The 23057-nt window shown below is 41.4% G+C and overlaps 1 protein-coding gene across 1 annotated transcript; it reads left to right on the top strand.

Moving 5' to 3' along the window:
• Positions 1 to 16804: 16804 nt before the first annotated feature.
• Positions 16805 to 21892, top strand: LOC135558186 (transmembrane protein 275-like). Its single transcript, XM_064991920.1, has 2 exons — positions 16805 to 17055; positions 18118 to 21892. Exon 2 carries the CDS (start codon positions 18258 to 18260, stop codon positions 18870 to 18872), a length of 615 nt encoding a protein of 204 aa, XP_064847992.1. The 5' UTR covers positions 16805 to 17055; positions 18118 to 18257; the 3' UTR covers positions 18873 to 21892.
• Positions 21893 to 23057: the final 1165 nt, after the last annotated feature.

Consider the following 23057-nt stretch of genomic DNA (forward strand, 5'->3'; position numbering starts at 1 on the left):
CAGGGAGAACAGAAGAAAATGTCCAAGGTTTTGCATGTCATCAGTCTTGGGTTGATCTGCTTTCAGGTTGAGGGAACTGATTATTGACAGTGACTTGGCCGAATAATTTTAAACCCACGCCAGTCATCTTTGTTGTCCATCCCCTGCTACAGAGACAGGCCTTGATGACCATTCACTGAGACAACATTTCCACAACGTTAATTTGATGTAGCTCCTTATCCTCCCACTGCACGTCTCTAATGAACCTCTAAATTGCTGCTCTGACCATGTTGATGTATTTTATTCCCCACCATATGTATATATTCATATATGTTTCACGTGTTCCTTCATTTATTTTACACAATCCTAATGCCTTTGTATTATACAAGGGAACACAAATTTTTCTTCAATAGTGTGAAACTCTTTTTTTTTCTCTCTCTCTCCCTCACTCACTCACACACGCACACAGTTGTTTTTTAAAATGTTTAATGACACTGTCACATTGTTACAAAGTAATATACTGTCTGGAAAGCAAATATGTCTTTCAAGCACCAGGATATTACCACAAGGCATTAATATTAGATGTTACGATTAAAGGGAAAAAAAGGGAAAATTATGCAGCTTGAACAGGAAATGTGTCACTGTTATTTCCCTCCCGATAACTTAATTTGTTACCCAACTCGCCTGTGTTAATTCCGTTCACCCTCAGCTCCCTCTGTTGCCATGGATATGCTATTCCTATGGCAACTACGGGTCTTTGTGGATGGCCTCGGGCCTCGACCACAGAGGACTCTCAGAACCTTTCACTACATTCCCTTCTAGCTCACAGACACTAACAGTGGCAGTGTACTCTTATCCTCTATCTCTTTATTTCTTTCTCTCTCTCCTCTCTCTCTCTCTCTTTCTCTCTCTCCTGCTTGTCTTTTGCGTAATCACAAGCATTCTGTTACCTTAATCTCAGTGCACATTCCACGTCAGCCAGGGTCTCGAGAGCTGTAGGCAATGTGACTGTGCATTTATGCTTCATGACACCCAGCCTTTACTACAGAAGCCTCCCATTGTATCACAGGAAGGGGAACTACAGAGGCTCTGTGACCACTCACAGTTTAGTCCTAATTACCATCCCTGACTGAGCCATCAGTTGTCTAAGTATTCCTGTGGGGGAAGGGGAGGTAGGGACACCTGTGACCAGATTTGTAGAGTATTTTGCATACCCCTGTCCTGAGGGTGGATGAATGAATGAAACAGGCTTTTTAAAATTTTCGGTGGCAAAGGGAAACCATAGCCCTGTCTTTAATGATGCATGAGGAGTATTGAAGCAGGCCAGAGAAAGTGCTCCTGTGTCAGTGAGAGTAAAAGGGGCGGTGAGTACCTGCATCCAGTGTTGCTGCTGACACAGGTGCTACAGCTGGGTCAGAATCTGAAGGCTAGGTTAGGTCCAGTCTCTGACAGTCCTAGTCCCTCTGTGTGCCTGGGGCCTTAGGCGGGTGGTGACCAGGTGGGGGGTCTCCTCTCCACCTGCCGGATGAACAAGGTCAGCATTGGGGAGAACCATGGTCTGCGGGTGGGCTTGGCCCTGCTCAGCATCGTGGCAGGGTGCATCATCATCGGGGGGGTCAAGGGAGTGTGATGAAGATGCCGTAGGAGGAATCTTCATGGGTGCAGGGGGGCTGGGTAAGTACATCCAGGACTACACCTATTCTTTGGTTTTGCTTAGTGCAATGCAATGTGCTATGCAAAACGTGCTATACAAAAAGTGCTATGCAACATTTCATTGGTACTTGCAGGGCATAACATTGCAACAGGCATGCAAACATTATTTATAGCTAAAATTTATGCCTAAAGATATTTACTGGTAGCTTATTCAGTTCAGAAACTAGTTCATCTTTGATGGTGAAACCACTAGTAGTCTTTTCCCCCAATATATTAACACTTCATGCAAATGTAAAGGATGCACTCTGAAGTTTCCTGTGCAGGGAAGGGGAAATTATGTTCACAAAAAAGTAAATAAACTCATTGCAAATAGATTACCTTGATGTCAAAAAAATGACTTAATTTTAAGTGTTTTTAGTAAACATTTGGACTGATATGGATGTTTATGAGCAGTGTGCTCAGTTTTTTTTAAATGGGACAGATTCCCGTCTTGTGCTACTCAACTACAAATGAGCTACCACATGATGGTTAGCCTACTGGTAGAAACATGTTCTATACAATTATGTTCTTTCTCCAATTCTCATGACGTTCTGAAAATAATGTTTTTTCATTTACTTTTGCTTTTGTTTTAATGTATTCTAATTGTATGTATTCACAGACTCTTCTTACTCTTTACTAACTTTATTAGCCCAGACACTCTTTCAGTCTCAGGAGTCCACTAGGAGTTGTGAATGCATCTAAACAGCTCCAGCTACCCTGAGGCAGGCAGGCTGAACACACTTATTGATTTCCGTTCTGAGCGACAGAGACGGCTGCCATTAAACAGTGGCTGGTCCTGAGGGTGGCTGTGTGCGACTCACACGCATGTCTATGCTGCCAGAACATCTCACCAGTCGCCAGGCTGCAACAGGAGCGAAATGATCTTCGCAAGAACAGTTGGGCTCATTCAGTTTATAGCCACAGGCATAGCCTACTTGGATTGCAATTGTACTCTTCGGAGCAAATAACATGCGAACACCTGCACCTCAGGACATTTAGATTCTGCAGTGAATGGGGAAAGTCCCATCATGTGACATAAGGGGTTGTCTGTGTGCTTTATTTCTCCATACAAAATGTCTACAACTATTTGAGGAATTCATTACTACCCTATTGTCTTGTTTAAAAGCAATACGTTGTTCTTTTATTTCAAGAAAAATACCCTAAAGTTTGGGATGATCATAACAACAACAAAATGCAGAGTTCAAAGTTGACTTTGAATGACATACTCTGCAGTAAGTGTAGATCAAAAGCCGGGCCACTTGTTTTCTTCTCTCGGACACTGCACTTCTCATAGTCTACTGGGTTGAGTGGAATACCCTGCTTCCCATGCTGCTATCAACTGGGGAGCAGGGTATTCCAACTTAGATTACACCAGCGGACCAAACGATCCCCGGGTGTGATTTCGATGGAAAATGGCATGGTCCAATGATCATTTTTAGTCTTGTACAGGTCTTGGCAAATATTAGACATTGCAGCAGGCCTTGTACGTCAGAGAAAGTATGACCTCTTAGACCCATATGACACCTTAGGATAGAGATAAAAATGTCTGACGTTCCAACAATGCAGTATAAAATCCCTCAGTTACAGTTTACAGTGTAAATATTGTAAAGATAGACCACATAGATTAAAATGCCTGCCAACCCTCCTGGCCCTGAACAACCTGCAGAGACATTGAAACAAGAAGGTAAATGTCAGTTGGCCATGTTTGTAGTTTTTAGTCAATTGCTGTAGTAACCAGTATTGTGGTCAGTTATAGTTTGAAGTCATACAATTCATTGGATAGTATAAAAACTTTATTAAAAACTAAAGGGCAATTTCTAAGATCTAAGTAAAAGGCCTTATAACTCTGCAGGCTGGGCCAGATAGGACATGATAATAATCTCTGCCAGGAGAGTGTGTGATGAAAGAGCACGCCCATTACATTAGAAAATACTCATCACACTCACTTCTTTATACACTTTGATGAGATGGAGATTACTTTGAACAGCAGCAATTGGGCTGGAGAGAGCTATGTCTGTAGGAGGCTGCACAGGCACCACAGCCACTTACCATAGCAGTTAGTCTATTCTATAATAGAATGATGTAGAGAGATGGCTAGACTAAGTTGTATAAGCTACAGACAGCTAAGGCCAGCCAAACACTGCATCGCCAGTAGTGTTTATTAGGTTACAATGACCTTTACAAGTGGTCATTTCTCAGACAGGCATGAACTGATAATGCATATTGTATTCACATTGTATTAATATGCACACATATTTCACTTCAGGTAGTGGTTTTATAACAGTATGCTTCGTAGATATTCTCATTGTTCAATGTGACCCAGAGGTTGTTGTGTTCCCTTCTCTGAAAGTGACTCAGAGCCAGCTGAATCTAGAGGGCTCTAAGAACCGGGTAGGGACATTTATTGACGCCGAACCAATCGCTGAGGCCTCCGCAGATGAGGGTTGAGATATGACAGACAGATGGACGGACACACACACACACACTCAAACTTTATCATATTTGAAATATTCACGTACATTTTAGTTTCACAGTATGGGAATCCCTTGGGTTGTGAATATTTTTATTTCATACATCAGCTGATGATGCCTAGCTAACAGCCAGCCACTCAATGGCACTCCAGAGTAATGGAATGATTTGGATTGCAGCCTGCTTGAAAGTATGATGCTATGCGCCTGCCTGCTTCTCTCACACTCAGTTCAGAGAGGTTTTTGATAGTCTCTGCTGGGACCAGATTAATGTAATGGCTTCATGTAGACTTTCGAGTAATGTGTCAGGGGTACTGGCAGACTCACCAGTGTTGTGTTGCCACTACCATGACCTTCTCATGATAACATGTTGCTATAATGAACAGTGAGGATAATAGCAGGGGACACACGGTATTACATCTAAATTATAAGGCAACAGTAAGAATATAGAGCTTACTGTCGATGGAGAAAATGAAACAAGTTAAGCATTGAAGCATATAAAACATTCGGGTTGTTCCATGAAGAGTACATTTTGCATCCCTTTGACATTTTAACTTGAAATTGTGTACCAATATCGAAATTTAAAAGCCTGTTGTATTAAATTAAGTTTCCTTTAATATAAGTCACATGGAAAATGCAATAAATCAGATTTTTAATATGAATAAAGACTTTTCTTTGTCCCTTGACTTTTACCCCCGTTTCTCCCCAATTTCGTGGTATCCAATTGTTAGTAGTTACTATCTTGTCTCATCGCTACAACTCCCGTACGGGCTCGGGAGAGACAAAGGTCGAAAGCCATGCGTTCTCCGAAACACAACCCAACCAAGCCGCACTGCTTCTTAACACAGCACGCATCCAACCCGGAAGCCAGAGACTCTGGAAGCCAGCGCATCCACCAGAGTCTCTGGTGGCACAGCTAGCACTGCGCCACCCGGGAGGACTTTTAGGAAGATTTTAACCCACTTAATCTCAAAATGTTTTCCCCATCATTGTTAAGCCCGAGATATGTTTCTGCTTTGACAAAGTATTTTCTAGGGATAATTCTTTAATGTGATAAGTGATTAATTTCCGTCTTTCCCTCAAGGTCAACCCTGTTACGTGAACTGAATTCTTGTTTTATTATGGTGAAACAATTCATTTTTTTTTAAAGAAACATGAAACATATAATAGTTAAAAGCAGGTGAGCCGTTTCTACCCTTTTTGGCCATTTTTTTGTGTTTTGTGTTGGAAAACTGAGTGCTTCGGGCATAACCTGTCAACCCTGTTACCAAAAGATAGGCAGGCTATAAACCCATAGATAGACAGGCTATAAACCCATAGATAGACAGGCTATAAACCCATAGATAGACAGGCTAGATGTATTTCAACAATAAATAAAAATGTGTGAAGCTTGCATTGAATTGCCCCGTCACAAGGGGAACTATTTAGAACTATTTAGTTCATGGCTGTTTTAGGGTGTGTTCATAAATTCAATCTGGAGTGCCACTCAGAGAACCGACTGGGTGTTCGTAAAGTCAATGTTGTCAGAGTTTTCAGAGAGCACTCTGGATGCTCTGGCCGAGGAGTAGGGTTGACCAGAGTGTTCTGACCTCACAACGTCAGTCAAGCACCCAACTAAGTGGCTAACGTTGGCTAGGTTGCGAGCTACTCCCAGACACAAACGAGAGAACACCTCGCTCTGACCATTTTACTCACCCTAGCAGAGCTGGTTAGGCTGTTTTCATGTTATAGAGCTTTGGGGACTGTAACTGTGCTGCTGGCAACAATTGAATTACGTTATTTTTGCCGACCTTTACAAACACCGGGCCATATTCAACCGGTGTTGAGCTTTTGTAAATTAATCAGTTATTCCCTGCTCTGGCACAGTCAGACAAGAGTGCTCTGAAATCGGAGTAGATAGCCACAGTGAATTTACAAATGTACCCTAAAGATGAAAACCCAAACCCTGTTACGGTCAACACTGTTTCTTTAATGGCACTTTATTTGCACTTACGATAGTATATATTTTTTTCACTCCTTGAGATGAGAAAACATGTTTTTAATTAGGTTGAGCATGTGCTCTTTCTGACCAAGCTACACTAGCCAAAATGTACTCTGTTCGTGGAATGACCCATTAGCATTGCTATCTAACAAATGTATACTTTCATAGATTGTATATTTGATGTGCATTCTTTCTATTAAAAAAAGAACAAAAAAGAATCATATCCAGTTCAGTACAAAGAACCAATATGTGTGTTCTGTCTCCTTAGCCAGAGCCCCACATTTTTGCTTGCCTTTTTTGCATTAATACATGTCACATATCAGTTTGCAAACAATGTAAAAGAAAATATCATTGAGTTAATAAAACTGCATACAAACATGGTCTCTTTTTTTGTTTTCTTGAGTAAGACAGCTCCAAAATGCAGGTGTTTCAGCCTAGCTTTCTGTGGTGGTGGGGCAGGCCAGCAGAAAATACGGAACGTTGCGCCGTGATTAGCTCAATATTATGTTACTGTAACGTCTGCTTCCAACTCACACGCTCAAACACGTAGATCCCTTGAACGCAGCTCACATTCCAGCCCACTTTCCAGCTCACACTCTCAAACACATAGATCCCCTGAATGCAGCTCAAGCTCCAGATCCCAATCACCTGAATTCTGATCACCTGTTCACACACCTGTATGTCATTATCACACACTATTTAGTTCAGTTCTTTGCACCCCATCATTGTGAGGTATTGTTTGTTTTGTGATGCATGTCTAGTTGGAGTTCCTGTAATTTAATCCTACTGTGTATGATCGTTTTGACCTGCCTCATGCCTATTCCCTGCCTGTACTTTAGCCTATTGGATTTGCTGTTATCAACCAACTGCCTGATCTCCTGGGCAACGTTACTAGCCTTTTCCCTGCCTGTACTGTTGTCTTTCTGGACTCCCTGTGTATGACCTCCTGCCTGCCCCTGGATCCAGCTACTGGCCTCCATCTGTGGTCCTTTACAAATAAACACCTGCTGCATCCTGCGCTTGAAACCAGCTCTCTGTCTCCCATCGTGTTCATTACAAGGTCATCTCAAGGTCATCTCTTTTAAAAAGCTTGTGAAAAAGGTAATTCAAATAACTAAATTCAACCTAGCTAATTTCCGATTTATACGAAATTGTTTGACTACAGAGGTAGCAAAACTGTACTTCAACTCTGATACGCCCCCACTTAACATACTGCTTGACTAGTAGGGCCCAAGCTTGCTGTACAACATTAAAACCTATTCAGTCTGTCTACAAACAGGCTCTCAAAGTGCTTGATAGGAAGCCCAATAGCCATCATCATTGTCACATCCTTAGAAAGCATGAGCTCTTGAGTTGGGAAAATCTTTTGCAATACACCGACGCATGTCTTGTATTCAAGATCCTTAATGGCCTGGCTCCCCCTCCACTCAATATTTTTGTTAAACAGAAAACCCAGACATATGTCAGCAGATCCACAAGGTCTGCCATGAGAGGTGACTGTATAGTTCCCCTAAGGAAAAGCACCTTTAGTAAATCTGCATTCTCTGTGAGAGCTTCCCATGTCTGGAATACACTGCCATCAGAGAGACACAACTGCACCACATATCACACTTTCACAAAATGCTTGAAGACATGGCTAAAGGTCAATCAGATTTGTGAACATGGTCCCTAGCTGTGTGTTGCCGCTTTCCATGTTGTCTGTAGCTTGTGAGGTGTGGAAACACTTTGTTGCTTTTATGAATTTTGTCTTGCTGCTTTTTGCTCTATGTTGCTCTGTCTGTATGCTACGTCTTGCTTGTTCTATGTTGCTATTGTCTATATTGTAATTGTTTTTAATAACCTGCCCAGGGACTGCGGTTGAAAATTAGCCGGCTGGCTAAAACCGGCACTTTTACTGAAACGTTGATCAATGTGCACTGTCCCTGTAAAAAAAATAAACTCAACTCAACGGTTGAGCTAGAAAATTCTCGCCCCATGGGTGCTGCCATAGAGTTACATTAGAAGTGCCCATTCAAGAAGGCTCAAGGTCATTGGCCACAGATAAAATGTTAAATCACGTTATATGTACAGTAGCTTTGATTGGACTGATCATGTCAACATACTTTAAATATCTTAACTTGATTCATGAAGATCACTGCTGACAGTCTACAGGCAAATCCTTGTCATATGAAGAGAAATTAGAAATTATAGGTAAAATGTATCGGAGCTCATCGGCCATTGGGCAAGAACATTACATAAGTTGGATATCGCAAATTCAAGAATGAGTGGTTTGAAAGGAATCAATGACAGTGGCTAACTGCAAGCATTGCAAAGCAATCACTAGCGTGCTATTCAGTGAAGTGGCTGTGTGGTCCCAAATCTGGGATCAAGGGTCTCTTTTCCAAGTTTAAAATGATAAACATTCAACATTGGCCGTGCAGTCAATGAGGCATGATTTGTGCCGCAATCAAAACAACTGTTAACTCGGAACTGCGAGAACTTGACTTCAGTGAGTTCAAGACAACTGGGAAGTCATGAAAAAATGAGCTCAGACTGGGAAAATACATTTTGAATGGTCATCCAACTCGTAATTGTAAATCTGTCTTCTTTCTAGAGCTATGACCTGAAGCTCAATGATGTCATGATTCAAACCTTGTTTTATTCTGAGTTCCCAGTTGTTTTGAAAGCACCATAAATCCATAGAATGCCAGACTTTGATGACAAAATTTGCCCACGAAGGACCGCCGCGCTCAAGTGTTCAAGTGAACACAGCACAAGTTGTATTGTATGCTGCTGCATAAATGATGTAATATGCCGGAGAGATATTTATACTGTAGCTAAGAAAGTAATACTAAGTGTATGTTTTGTAGTAAGATGTTAGAAGCCCATATGCCTCACCCTAATAATTTGGCCTATTTTCCCCTCTTAATTTAGCCTACTGTTCTGACTTGGTGGTGCACATGTAGACTATAATCTGTTTTAGAGAGATGTGATCATCGAATATTATAAGAGCTTTCATTGTCTGATTATATGCCCCTTTTATTTATCCTACAGTACAGTTCTGACTTGGTGTACAGGGAGAATGTTGTAAGAACGGCCCATGTTATGAATTCTGTCACTGTCCATTTCAAAAGTGCTGAACAAATAGTGACTACGTCCGTCCTAGCTTTCTCATTAATATCTTAATCGAAATTAATGGTCGTCTCTTATATGCCGTAGTTTGTACATCTCAACTGTCATTAGAAGCCACATTTGTTTAAGCAAGTCAGCCATATCAGCTATGTTTTTTTAAAAGCAGTAAATGAGGCTGAATGAATTGTTTCGCTGCCAGACAAGGCTCCGCTGATAGCCAGGTGTAGCAGTGGTAAGATGTTGGGACAGGTTTATGTAGGCCGTTTGTGGGAACCGCTTGTCATCGTTATAGTGCAATTAACATATTGTTTAGTGTTGTGTTGTGTAGTGGCTTTGCTGGCATGCATCCCACGTTTTTTTCTTTGCCCCACCAGGATTTACATGCTAAAATTGCCACTGATTCCTTGTCATAACCAAGCAATGAAGTTGTGCCCAGATGATGTTGCCATGGTAACCAAGACCCCAGATTCCATTCGTCATCTGACTGTCATTCACCAACCTTGCAGGGAATGTATGTCTGATCTGGATCAGACATGCACACACACACACATTTTCACACATAATTTACCATGAGCAAGGCAATGTTTCCTAAAACCCACACTATTCTGTTGCAGGACATCCTCAGACATGCCAGACATCTTGTCCAGGCAGAAGTTAAAGCAGACCCTCCCTGATCCAGAGCTCCCATAAATTGTTTTTATAACAAATCCAGTATCTCCTGCTCACCTACTCACACTTGGTCTCAAATGGACTTCACAAGCTGGTAAATCAGATGTTCATTTAATTCCACAGTACAGTTCAGAAGCTACACAGTGTGCCTTCTCTTAATTATCCAGAGGAATAAACAGTATTTTCTTCTAAAATCTCTTTTTTTTATTGGCAATATTATCCTATACCTACAGTTGAAGTCAGATGTTTACATACACCTTAGCCAAATACATTTAAACTCCGTTTTTCACAATTCCTGACATTTAATCCTAGTAGAGGTCAGTCAGGATCACCCCTTTATTTTAAGAATGTGAAATGTCAGAATAGTAGAGAGAATGATTTATTTCAGCTTTTATTTCTTTCATCACATTCCCAGTGGGTCAAAGGTTTACATACACTCAATTAGTATTTGATAGCATTGCCTTTAAATTGTTTAACTTGGGTCAAACGTTTTGTGTAGTCTTCCACAAGCTTCCCACAGTAAGTTGGGTGAATTTTGGCCCATTCCTCCTGACAGAGCTGGTGTAAGTGAGTCTGGTTTGTAGAACTCCTTGCTAGCACACGCTTTTTCAGTTCTGCCCACACATTTTCTACAGGATTGAGGTCAAGGCTTTGTGATGGCCACTCCAATACCATGACTTTGTTGTCCTTAAGCCATTTTACCACAGCTTTGGAAGTATGCTTTGGGTCATTGTCCATTTGGAGACCCATTTGCGACCAAGCTTTAACTTCATGACTTTAACTTTCTTACTTCAATATATCCACAATTTTCCCCCTCATGATGCCATCTATTTTGTGAAGTGCACCAGTCCCTCCTGCAGCCAAGCACCCCCACAACATGATGCTGCCACCCCCGTGCCTCACGGTTGGGATGGTGTTCTTCGGCTTGCAAACCTCACCCTTTTTCCTCCAAACATAACGATGGTCGCTATGGCCAAACAGTTCTATTTTTGTTTCATCAGACCAGAGGACATTTCTCCAAAAAGTATGATCTTTGTCCCCATGTGCAGTTGCAAACCATAGTCTGGCTTTTGTTATGGCGGCTTTGGAGCAGTGGCTTCTTCCTTGCTGAGCGGCCTGTCAGGTTATGTCGATATAGGACTCGTTTGACTGTGGATATAGATACTTTTGTACCTGTTTCCTCCAGCAACTTCACAAGGTCCTTTTCTGTTGATCTGGGATTGTTTAGCACTTTTCGTACCAAAGTACGTTCATCTCTAGGTGTAACGGTTTTCTTCTGTGGACCAAAGCGCAGCGTGGTTAAAGTTCAACATGTTTAATAAAGACCATAAACGTGACCACTACAAAATACCAAAACAACAAATGTGAAAAACCAAACCAGTCCTATCTGGTGGATAGACACAAAGACAGAAGACAGGAAACAACCACCCACCAAACCCAACACAAAACAGGCTACCTAAATATCGTTCCCAATCAGAGACAATGACTAAAACCTGCCTCTGATTGAGAACCATATCAGGCCAAACATAGAAATGGGAAAACTAGACACACAACAAAGAATACCCACTCAGCTCACGTCCTGACCAACACTAAAACAAAGAAAACACAAAAGAACTATGGTCAGAACGTGACACTAGGAGACAGAACGAGTCTCCTTCCTGAGCGGTATGACGGCTGTGTGGTCCCATGGTGTTTATACTATTGCTTGTACAGATGAACGTGGTACCTTCAGGCGTTTGGAAATTGCTCCCAAGGATGAACCAGACTGGTGGAGTTCTACATTTTTTTCTGAGGTCTTGGGTGATTTCTTTTGATTTTCCCATGATGTCAAACAGAGGCATTGAGTTGGAAGATAGGCCTTGAAATACATCCACAGTTACACCTCCAATTGACTCAAATTATGTCAATTAGCCTATCAGAAGCTTCTAAAGCCATGACATAATTTTCTGGAATTTTCCAAGCTGTTAAAAGGCACAGTCAACTTAGTGTATGTAAAATTCTGACCCACTGGAATTGTGATACAGTGAATTATAAGTGAAATAATCTGTCTGTAAACAATTGTTAGAAAAATTACATAGATGTCCTAACCGACTTGCCAAAACTATAGTTTGTTAACAAGACATTTGTGGAGTGGTTGAAAAAATAATTTTAATGACTCTAACCTAAGTGTATGTAAACTTCCGACTTCAACTGTATATACTAGTCAGATATATAAGCATAGAGGTTTCTTGTTCCTCCCTGAAGTGATTTCCCTCACGTTTATATTTGGCATCAACCAAGTAAAATCAACTACTGGATAGTAACTCAGCTCATCACACAAGATAGTGAAATAATCGAGTGGTGATTCTGACTATTATAACCTGACGAGTGAGCACTTACATATATCTCTCAGACTCTGTAGGGAGAACCTTGATTACAATTTATATTACCCACCCTCACCGGGGTGGCAGGGTATCCTAGTGGTTAGAGTGTTGGACTAGTAACGTAAAGGTTGCAAGTTCAAATCCCCGAGCTGACAAAGTACAAATCTGTTGTTCTGCCCCTGAACAGGCAGTTAACCCACTGTTCCTAGGCTGTCATTGAAAATAAGAATTTGTTCTTAACTGACTTGCCTAGTAAAATGTTGTTGTTTTTTTTAACTGACATGCTCACCCCCCCCCCCCCACACACACACACACACACACACACACACAGTGCTGTGAAGTACTTAAGTAAAAATACTTTAAGTACTACTTTGTTGTTTTGTGGGGTTTCTGTACTTTACTTTAGTATTTATATTTTTGGCGACTTTTACTTTTACATTCCTAAAGAAAATGATGTACTTTTTACTGCATACATTTTCCTTGACCCCCAAAAGTACATTTTGAATGCTTAGCAGGACAGGAAAAGAGTCCAATTCACTCACTTATCAAGAGAACATCCCTGGGTGTGCCCATGGCTTTCCGTTAAAACATGTAAATAAAGAAATGTCACCATCTGATTTGCTTAATAAAAGGAATTTGAAATGATTTGTGCTTTTACTTTTGATACTTAAGTATATTTTAGTGATTACATTTACTTTTGATACTTAAGTATATTTAAAACCAAATAATTTTAGACTTTTACTCAAGTAGTATTTTACTGGGTGACTTTTATTTAAGTCATTTTCTGTTAAGGTATCTTTACTTTTACTCAAGTATGACAATTGGGTACTTTTTCCACCACTGCACACACAAGCATGCACACACGCACACACACCTAAATGCACACCTGCATAGAAACGCAATGCATTTATATTCAGGAGAGCTCAGCCAGGCAGTGACTGCTGCATGGGTAGCAGCATGGGGAAAACGCAGTGCTCAGATGTACAGCATGATGTGTGCTCTGAGCCTGGAATTGAATAATGAATGCAGTATTATGTTGGCTTCTTGTCTCGCTGTCAGGATCTTTAAGTCCACAACTTTTTGGTAAATTAGGAGTTTACAATTACATCATGTAAACTCTATTCTAACTCAATACTTAATTTCATAACAGGAAACTGTTGCTGAAGTTTTTATCTGACCTGGGGTAGCCAATCCTCCAATGAATGTACAAAGTTTCAGTAAGGCTAACTTACACTGTATAGTATAACAAGTGCATTTAAATGCAGGGTCTTTGCTTTCCAGTGCCCTTTTCACTGAATAACATTGCAAATACTTGGAAATGACTTTATTTCCATTGTTGTTCAATGCCATCATGTATGATTGAAAGATAGTCAAATAAAATACAATTTCAAGGTGTGAACAGTGATGGAGTAAATGCTTCTGGTCTTTTGAGGTTACATGAGGACACTTTCACTCTAGGGAGCATGTTTTTTCAGATGAAGCTAGTTTCGAATTCTAAATGCTTGAAAGAAGAAGGGTTTATTCCCATTTGTTCATAGCCTGAAGGCCACATGCCAACTCCTTGTCACTCATTGTCATGCCAAACATTAGCCATGTTGTTTGGCATAGCGGTGTGTGGGTAAAATCACTGGGAAAGCCAAGCCAGGAATAAAATGTCATAGTACAACCTATGTGTTGTGATAATTGTTTTTGATCTATAACCTGTTAGTTCATATGTCTTGACACTGTGATATACAGGCCTAAAGACAGTGGCAAAATAAATTCAACCACACCCTAGTTTCATCACAAAACCGGAAAGCAACCTCTGTCTGGTGAAGTCCACAAAACATATTGCATATAGCAAACAGTTACATGACCTTCAGAGCATGGTGAAGCAAGTTAATGTTTCCGACATTTTTGGACAACCGAACAGTTATTGATTTAGAACCACAGAGAGTTACCGCAAGTTGCAAAGGAAACAGTAGCTGTCTTCACTATTCCAGCACCATTTCATCATAATCTAATCACCTATGCTTAGTCTAATATAGTGACAACTGAAAGATACCAAAAACTATTTTATCCAATCTACATAAGCTAAATATGATGGTGCATGCGTGCAAGGAGAAAAAACTTGGTGATTCACTCTACTTGTAGAGAAACACCAATGCCATCCTCTTTTTATGTTGCCTAAACGGTCTATGACTCTGCAATACAAGCATTTCATTTTTGTTGTCCTAGGTTACCCGGCTAAAATTATTGCTTGCTAGCCTAACTTCCTTACATGGGCAACGATGCGCCAGGCCAGCTAGTTAACATTACCCTAACGTTACTACATCTAGCTATATGTTGAACTTCCGTCCTCTCAGGCCAGGGGCACAATGTATGAATTTATGGTTGGATCAGAATCACCATAATCATTGGTCAGGGCAGAGAATGAAGTAAAACCACAAGTCCAAATCTCGATCTGCATCCATTGCTAATTTAGGAAAGGGATGATTTTAGGTACAGTGGTTCCTCCTTTAAAACCTTTTTTGTAATAACATAGTATACGGGATTGATTTTTAGGAAACGTGGCTTAATTAATTTGATTAATATTATGGTGTTTCCATTCGGAGAAAAATGGTCAGTTTGTAAATTCAGACCGTTTCGCTCTCAGAGCGCACACTGGACGTTCGGGCCGAGGAGTAGGGTTGATTTGAGTATTCTGGCCTTACAAGCACCCAAGCTAATGTTGGCTAGCTACTTCCAGACACAAATGAGACCACTCTGACCGTTTACTCGCCCTAGCAGAGCTGGTAAGGCAGTTTTAGTGTTAACCAGAGCGCTGGTGCCTGTAAATGTGCTGCTGGAAACAATTTAATTACTCTTTTTTTCCGACACTGGCCATATTCAACCAGTGTTGTCTGGTACTCAGACAAGAGTGCTCTGAAATCCGTGTACATAGTAGGCTTTTGTGGAGCGATGGGTAACGATGCTTCGAGGGTGGCTGTTGTCTATGTGTGCAGAGGGTCCCTGGTTTGAGCCCAGAAAGGAGCGGGATGGAAGCAAAACTGTTACAGGTCACCATTTTAATCAGGAGAATCCTCTCTTTGTAATTATGTAAGTCTGTGGGCAGCGAGCTTGTTTGTCATCAATCGCTAGACCAGAAATATACGTTTGAATTTTTCCCTACTTTTTCATTATGCAGACATAAGCACAGTTGACACCATCGAGGTGCGGATGTTTACTTTCTACACAAGTTGTTTTTTTCCAGTTTTGTCCAACGAACAGATTGTAGTGGTAAAATAAAAAGAGATACATGATATTATAACAACTTACATCTGGTTCCACCGTAATGTTTTGTCAGCCATCTTTGTTGAAGAACGACACAAGGCAAGGGTGGCTCACTTCAAAATTCGTCATTGGAACCACTCGTTGTGATTGGTCATATAAAAACCTTGGGACAAAAATGCATAATGAGTGTTCGGACTCCCCCTTGTTCGGACTCCCCCTTGTGGTGGTCTGGAGCAATGAAGCCGTGACGCTGGATACCTCTAAGTCCCGCGGTGAACTTTTAAAGGGGGAACCACGGTAGCTAGCTTGCTAGCCACATGAGGACAACTACACGACGAAATGCAACAATTCAAGTTTTCTGTCAGTGATGTTTGGCTTCTAATGTGATGTGATTGGTGTGAAGCCAAATCCAAACTGGCTTCACTTTTTTGGGTGTACCATAACCATTCATAGCTGAGCTCACTCAGTTTAGCTGAATTCTGATTGCCTATTATTTTATACCTTTTTTATTGAGGGAGGCCAAATGCTTGCTGCCTTCCTTTGCATTGAATGCTAAGGGTGGCAACAATGTCATACTCTTTTTGACCAGACAGCATAGATGGGCTACACATACAAAGCATTCGCTTGGATGCTCTCTTGCGAATTGAAGGACATTTATGAAACACAGAAAGAAGAAGGATACATTATCTTGTATCTTTTTTTCTTTTTTTTGTTGGGATAGCCTGGAATCCCTTGGCATCCACTAATATATGTTACTGATCTAAGACCAGGTTCATTTGTTCATGCATGATCAACAAATGAAGACTAGCCTACTTGCAATATGTGCAATGATGTAATAGCTTTGCGTAGCTTGTTCCAGCTCCGGGAGCTGTCCACAGAGTCCGCTAGCCTCCCCACAATGCTCTTTCATCAGACACCCACCGCTGCTCCTCCAGTACACCACGTGGAGTGGTGTATATCATAGTGGTGTTGTTTGGAGCAAGATGCTCATTATCACACATACATATATTGTGTTACCCAGTGAGGAGAGGGGGACGTCTCAATGCACTGTGCAAACATCCTACTTGCTATATACCCATCAAAAACAGGTGTTGTCAATCACAAGACTGGCGGGATTATGGAAACGCACTCATTATGATTGTCTCTGAAGAGCAGCTCTTGAGTAAAGGAAGATGATGAGGATATTTGGACAGGTCTTATGTAAGAGAGGTTTATGTATCCTAGAATTGTATAGGCGTCATGTATCCGACTGCACAGTCACGTGGACACAACAAGCGTCCATATGTCAAGAAGAGCAACGCCTTCACCTGAATGAGCCTCTCTCACAGATGCCCTAACTACGTCGACCGGCCATGGTTGTAATATTTACTATTGATTGGCACACTATGAGGTGTTCAATCTGAAAATCAACTCTTCGGCATATACACGTAGTTCTAACCTGACCATCCGTATGCGAATGGGATTCGGTATGAAAATGCGTGTTGGAGATGTAGGCTAATTCTAAAGGAACCTTCAACTATTCTGAACATCAGCACAGAAGGTAAGATGAATTTCGGAAATCAATGAATTTGAACGTTGTTATATGCAACAGTTCAGTACAAGGATGAATTTGATGCCTGCGCGCATTCTACAAAAAATGCTCAATGCCCAAGCTCAGAAAGGCTATACCAAACATGCCATTTAATTTTCCTGCAGCAATAGGCTAGATAACTAAAATAACCATTATGCGGTTTATAACTGATTATTTCTTTTTAGGGGGTGTATGTATGATGAATGAAAAGGGTATCGTTTCTGGTTGCTACTCAGCAATTCAAACCTTATTCACCGACCAGCCTTGAATGAATGCAGTCACTGTTTAGTACATTTACACACTATTGTATATTTTTATCATATCTATTTAAAATACTTAAAAAGACAAGTAATAATGTAATCATTCAGTATGGTCATTTTTAAGAGATAATATTGGTATGTCGACTAGGCTGTTCTTTCCCAAGTTCACTGACAATTTAGTCACTGGTCAATCAATACCTTGCTCATGCCCTGCCACCTCTTCTGCACCCATGCACACTGCATAACCTTTCATTTCAATGTTTATTATTTCCCTCAACACACATTATACTTTTAGATATTCATGAACAATAAATATTTATGCATGCGTACTTGGCTCCAGCAAATGATGGTTTACCATTAGCGTAGAGGTTTGTCACGTGTTATCGATGTTGTTGAATTAGGGCCATACGCCAGACTAGTGTAATGTGCAGTGAATCAGGCCCAAAAATGAGATGTGTGAACTGGAGGAGTTGCGGGGGAGTATTTAGTGTTATATGAGCCGTAGCCTTGGTCAAGTGAAGCACGACATGAGCTTTCTCACCAAGGCCTCTTGATAGCATTGTAATTGTGTTTTAGTGCTCAGACCAAGGCTAGAATTATCATCATAATGTCATGCATAAACTACAATCATCATTGAATCACGATAGTGCATGAATTACAACCATAATTGAACATGAGTTCTGCATGTCCTTGTCTGTTATTTCCACCTTAGAAACTTGTATAACTGAAAACACATTCAGCTTAAACATTTATATTTCCTACTCTGATTCAGGAGCTTTTACACTGTGAACAATCAACCAGCACAGCCATGGCCTCCCTCGGTGGTCTGTTGCCAAGGGGAACAGTCCTTGCTGAACGATAGAAATATAGAGTTAAGGAGAGACAGAGCAGCCTTGAGGTACAGAAGAAGAGATGGTCGTCACTGACAGGAGTTCCAGCACTCCTGTGCCCAAGAAGCAGGATCCAAAGAAGAAGAAGAGGAAGTCCCGCCCCCATGGCCTGCCCTCCCCAGCGTTGTGCTGCGCATGCGGCCTGTGCATCATGCTGGCAGGCATCAACATCACCCTGGTGGGGGCATTCGCCTTCAGCACCTTGGTGCCCTCTGCCAACCCTCCCATCATCATAGGGCCCATCCTGCTCCTGGTGGCCTTCTCTTTCTTCGGAGCGTGCTGTGTCTGCAGCCGCTTGCCCCCCGCCCAGGGCTCCCGGAGATCGAAGGTGGGCGGGAGGAGCATGGGGATGATGGGGCGGGGAGGTTTAGCTGGGGGAGCGACGTTTGAGATCGAGACAAGTGAGCACACTTTGCAGGACACCACGGCAGTACAGCTTAGCCCCTCGGCCTCGCCGGGGTCATCACGGGCGTCCAGCCCCGAACGGGATGCTCCTGACCCCGCCCCCCCAGGGACCTGCAAGCTCTTCACCATGGAGACCAATGGCCCCACCTCTGCCACGGCCTACTACTCTGCCTCCTCAGCCGGGGGAGGGGCTGTGAGGCTCAACCTGCCACGTGATGATATGGCCACCTAGCACAGCCCTGACTTACGCACTGAAGCAAGAGCCTCATGCCCCAGGGGACTGATGCAAAACTATGTAAATATGAACTAGGATTGATGATATACAGACAGTATTTCAGTGTGTCTAGCCATTTTGTGTAGTGCCATTTTTCATGTTTATGACAAGCTATCAGAGTTTTATTGCATTTGTTTTTGTTTTTTCCAAAAGCCAAACAGTAATTAGCATGCAATTCAACGTTGAAGGAACGTGGGTGACGATTTCGTTGGAATTGATGTTCCTACCTCCTCAGAACTGTTCTCTTTAGAATCCTCTCTTAACATGCATGGGGCATTATTATAAGCATTTTCTAACCGGAAAGCAAAATGAGGGAATTGAAGCGTTTTCTCTGTGGCATTTCTGAGGGGTAAAACAAAGTGATGTGTCCCATTTCTTTGACCGTCTGAACCTCAGTGATGGACATTTCAGCTGATTACTCTGACGCAACTTTGTTGTTGTTGCCAGAACTGAAAGGTTTGACACGAAATGGCAATGAGTTTAATGCTATCATTTAAATACTTAGTGATGTTTGACATTACAGTATGTGCTGCTTTGGTCTTAAATTAGATTCAAAGATGGGGTCGCAAGATTCCTTTGCAATATAATCTCAACTGAAAGGATCAGCAACAGAGGACTAATAATATTAATTTTTCCTCAATTGTTTCTACAGACAAAACATTATGGATGATATGCAGTGTACATCAGTGGTTGGCAACAAGTGGCCTGCGGGCCAAAACTGGGTCGCAAGTGATTCGTTTTTTGGAATCAGAATTTTTACTACAAACATAGAAATGCGCCATTTTCACATACAGTGGCAAGAAAATCCTTTGGAATTACCTGGATTCCTGCATAAATTGGTCATAAAAGCCACAACAATAAACAAACTGCTTAAACTCAAACAATTATACGTCTTTATTGAATACACCATGTAATTTTTTTTTTATACCTTTTTATTTAACTAGGCAGGTCAGTTAAGAACAAATTATTATGTTCAATGATGGCCTAGGAACAGTGGGTTAATTGCCTGTTCAGGGGCAGAACGACAGATTGTCAGCTCGGGGGGGTTGAACTTGCAACCTTCCGGTTTCTAGTCCAACTCTCTAACCACTAGGCTACCCTGCCGCCCCATGTAAAAATTCAGTGTAGGGTGTAAAAAGTATGTGAACTCTTGGATTTAATAACTGGTTGACCCTCCTTTGGCAGCAATAAACTCAACCAACCTTTTCTGTAATAGGGATCAGACCTGCACAATGGTCAGGAGGAATTTTGAACCACTTTACAAAACTGTTTCAGTTCAGCAATATTCTTGGGATGTCTGGTGTGAACTGCTCGAGGTCATGCCACGCCATTTTAAATCAGCTTGAGGTCAGGACTCTGACTGGGCCACTTAAGGTATATTTTCTTCTGTTGAAGCCATTCTGTTGATGATTTACTTCTGTCTTTTGGGTTGTTGTCCTGTTGCATCACCCAACTTCGGTTGAGCTTCAATTGGGGGACACAGCCTTACATTCTCCTACAAAATGTATTGATAAACTTGGGAGTTCATTTTTCCGTCGACGATAGCAAGCTGTCCAGGCCCTGAGGCAGCAAAGCATCCCCAAACCATGATGCTCCCTCCACCATACTTTACAGTTGGGATGAGGTTTTGATGTTGGTGTGCTGTGCCTTTTTTTTTCTCCACAGTTGCGTGTTCCTTCTAAACAACTCAACTGTTTCATCTGTCCACAGAACATTTTGCCAGAAGTGCTGTGGAACATCCAGGTGTTCTTTTGCAAACTTCAGACATGCAGCAATTATTTTTTTGGACAGCAGTGGCTTCTTCCGTGGTATCCTCCCATGATCAAAGTTCTTGTTTTATGTTTCATAGACTCATCAACAGAGATGGCATTCCAGAGAATTCTGTAAGTCTTTAGCTGACACTAGGATTCTTCTTAACCTCATTGAGCATTCTGCACTGTGCTTTTGCAGTCATCTTTGCAGGGAAGCCACTCCTAGGGAGAGTAGCAACAGTGCAGAAATTTGTCTTACCGTGGACTGATTTTAGAGAATTTTGTAATCCTTTCCAGCTTTTTGCAAGTCAACAAATCTTAGGTCTTCTGAGATCTCTTTTGTTTGAGGCATGATTCACGTCAGGCAATGCTTCTTGTGAATAGAAAACCTCCAATTTTGTGATAAAAAAAAAAAAAAATGATAGGGCAGCTCTCTCTCCAATCTTGTCTCATAGGTTAGCTGACTCCTGACTCCAATTAGCTTTTGGAAATGTCATTTGCCGAGGGGTTCACATACTGTTCCCAACCTACACTGTGAATGTTTGAATTATGTATTCAATATATTTTGTGTGTTTATTAGTTTAAGCACTCTGTGTTTGTCCATTGTCTATGAAGATCAGATCAAATTTTATGACTAATTTATGCTGAAATTCAGGTATTTCCTAAAGGTTCACTTACTTTTTCTTGCCACTATGGTGATGTTGGGGTAGTGCTGGACATGATTTAATATGAAGTCGAAAATGTTTGACATGTTCCGTTAGGTATAGCCCTATGTCTAACATGGACATCACACCAAGATCCAAACTGCTTCAATATTGATTCAGAAGATTGAACATGCTTTGATTTTCTATACAGAATAAACAACTTCTTTCTTGAACTGCATTGTTGGTTAAGGGCTTGTAAGTAGCATTTCACGGTAAGGTTGTATTTGGCGCATGTGACAAAGTTTGATTTGAACTAGTTTACCATGTCCCAGCCAAGTGTTTTGACACAGCCTAATATTTGTATTTCATGTGAGGAAAGTCAACTCCCCCTACAGGGAGTGGGCTTGTTGTAAATGTGTGTAGTGTCAAGATGTATGTAAACTATCAATGTTGGCCATTGTATTTCAAAATGTATTCTGGTTTGATAACATCTTTAACAATGTATTTTTTTGAAAATTAAATTGACTTAATTTGATAACAATACATGTGATACTACTAAAATATCAATAAAATACATGCTCTTATAAAATGGATCACAAAGACAGTTTTAATTTTATTTTTTATCAAAAGATGGGCAAAAAAACCACATTCTTCTGATGGATGCACAGGTGGTGGCTGTTTGTACGTCACTGGTGACTGCGTCTGTTCTTGCTTCTGCTGCGATGACTGGTTGTCTGTGAAACGCTGGCTCTTTTCCGACTGTCTTTGGGGCTTCCTTGAGGTGAAGACATCTCCATGTCCCTTCTGGGTTACATCCTTGTCAGACTATACATGGTCCAGTCATTTGCTGTGTCTTGGTCTGTGACCGTGTCTTTGTTCAAGCTATGTGTCCAGGTCCAGCCTCTTCCTTAGTGTCTTGTTTCTCTGTCTGGTTAAGGTACAGCACAGAGATGGGGCCACTGTAGATGCTAGGGCACCTCTTGACCACCTCCGATGTCTGTGCGCCTTGGCAGTACTTGGGAGCTGGTCATTTGGGAGAGGTAACCATATGCCCTTATCTTCCCCCAGCTGATGAACTGTCTCCAGAGCTTCCTCAGCTGTTTGATTAGATTGAACAGACTGACCACCAAAGGGTCCACACCAAACACCAGGATCACTCCTATCATGTAGATCCCTCAAACTCAACACTGGACCTCAAAGTCAGATCCACTGCATTGTTTCATTGTTCTCTACTCAGGGACTGATTTAGACCTGGGACATCAGGTGTGTGCAATTTAATTATCAGGTAGAACAAAAAAACAGCCTGCTCCAGACCTCGTAGGATTTGAGTACCCCTGATGTAGAAGATCAGGAAGCCGAGACTGTGTTTGCAGAGAGTCACCCTCACTGTACCAGGTTGGCAAATTAGCATCAACCTTCAGAGCAGGAAAGTGTGACCTAAGCATTTAAAAGAGCATAGAACATTTACATCAAGAATGGTGAGCAGCATACTTGTTATCAGCCTGGAAACATTTCTTTCGAATGTCAACTGAAACCAGTATTCTACGATTTCAACTGTAAACATGAAGTATTGTCCATAGGGACATTTTGACATCCTAATATATTTAATTAACATTCCATTGAGAAAGAACTAACTCCATGCAAGATTCTGCCCGGGTGACATGCTAGTATCACTGACATTTTGAACCCGAGTCATGGGTAGACACAGGCTCTATAGCTTGAGCCCAATATGGCTTCTCCTCATTCTC

The sequence above is a fragment of the Oncorhynchus masou genome, chromosome 17, assembly GCF_036934945.1.
Source record: "Oncorhynchus masou masou isolate Uvic2021 chromosome 17, UVic_Omas_1.1, whole genome shotgun sequence".
Lineage (NCBI taxonomy): Eukaryota > Metazoa > Chordata > Actinopteri > Salmoniformes > Salmonidae > Oncorhynchus > Oncorhynchus masou.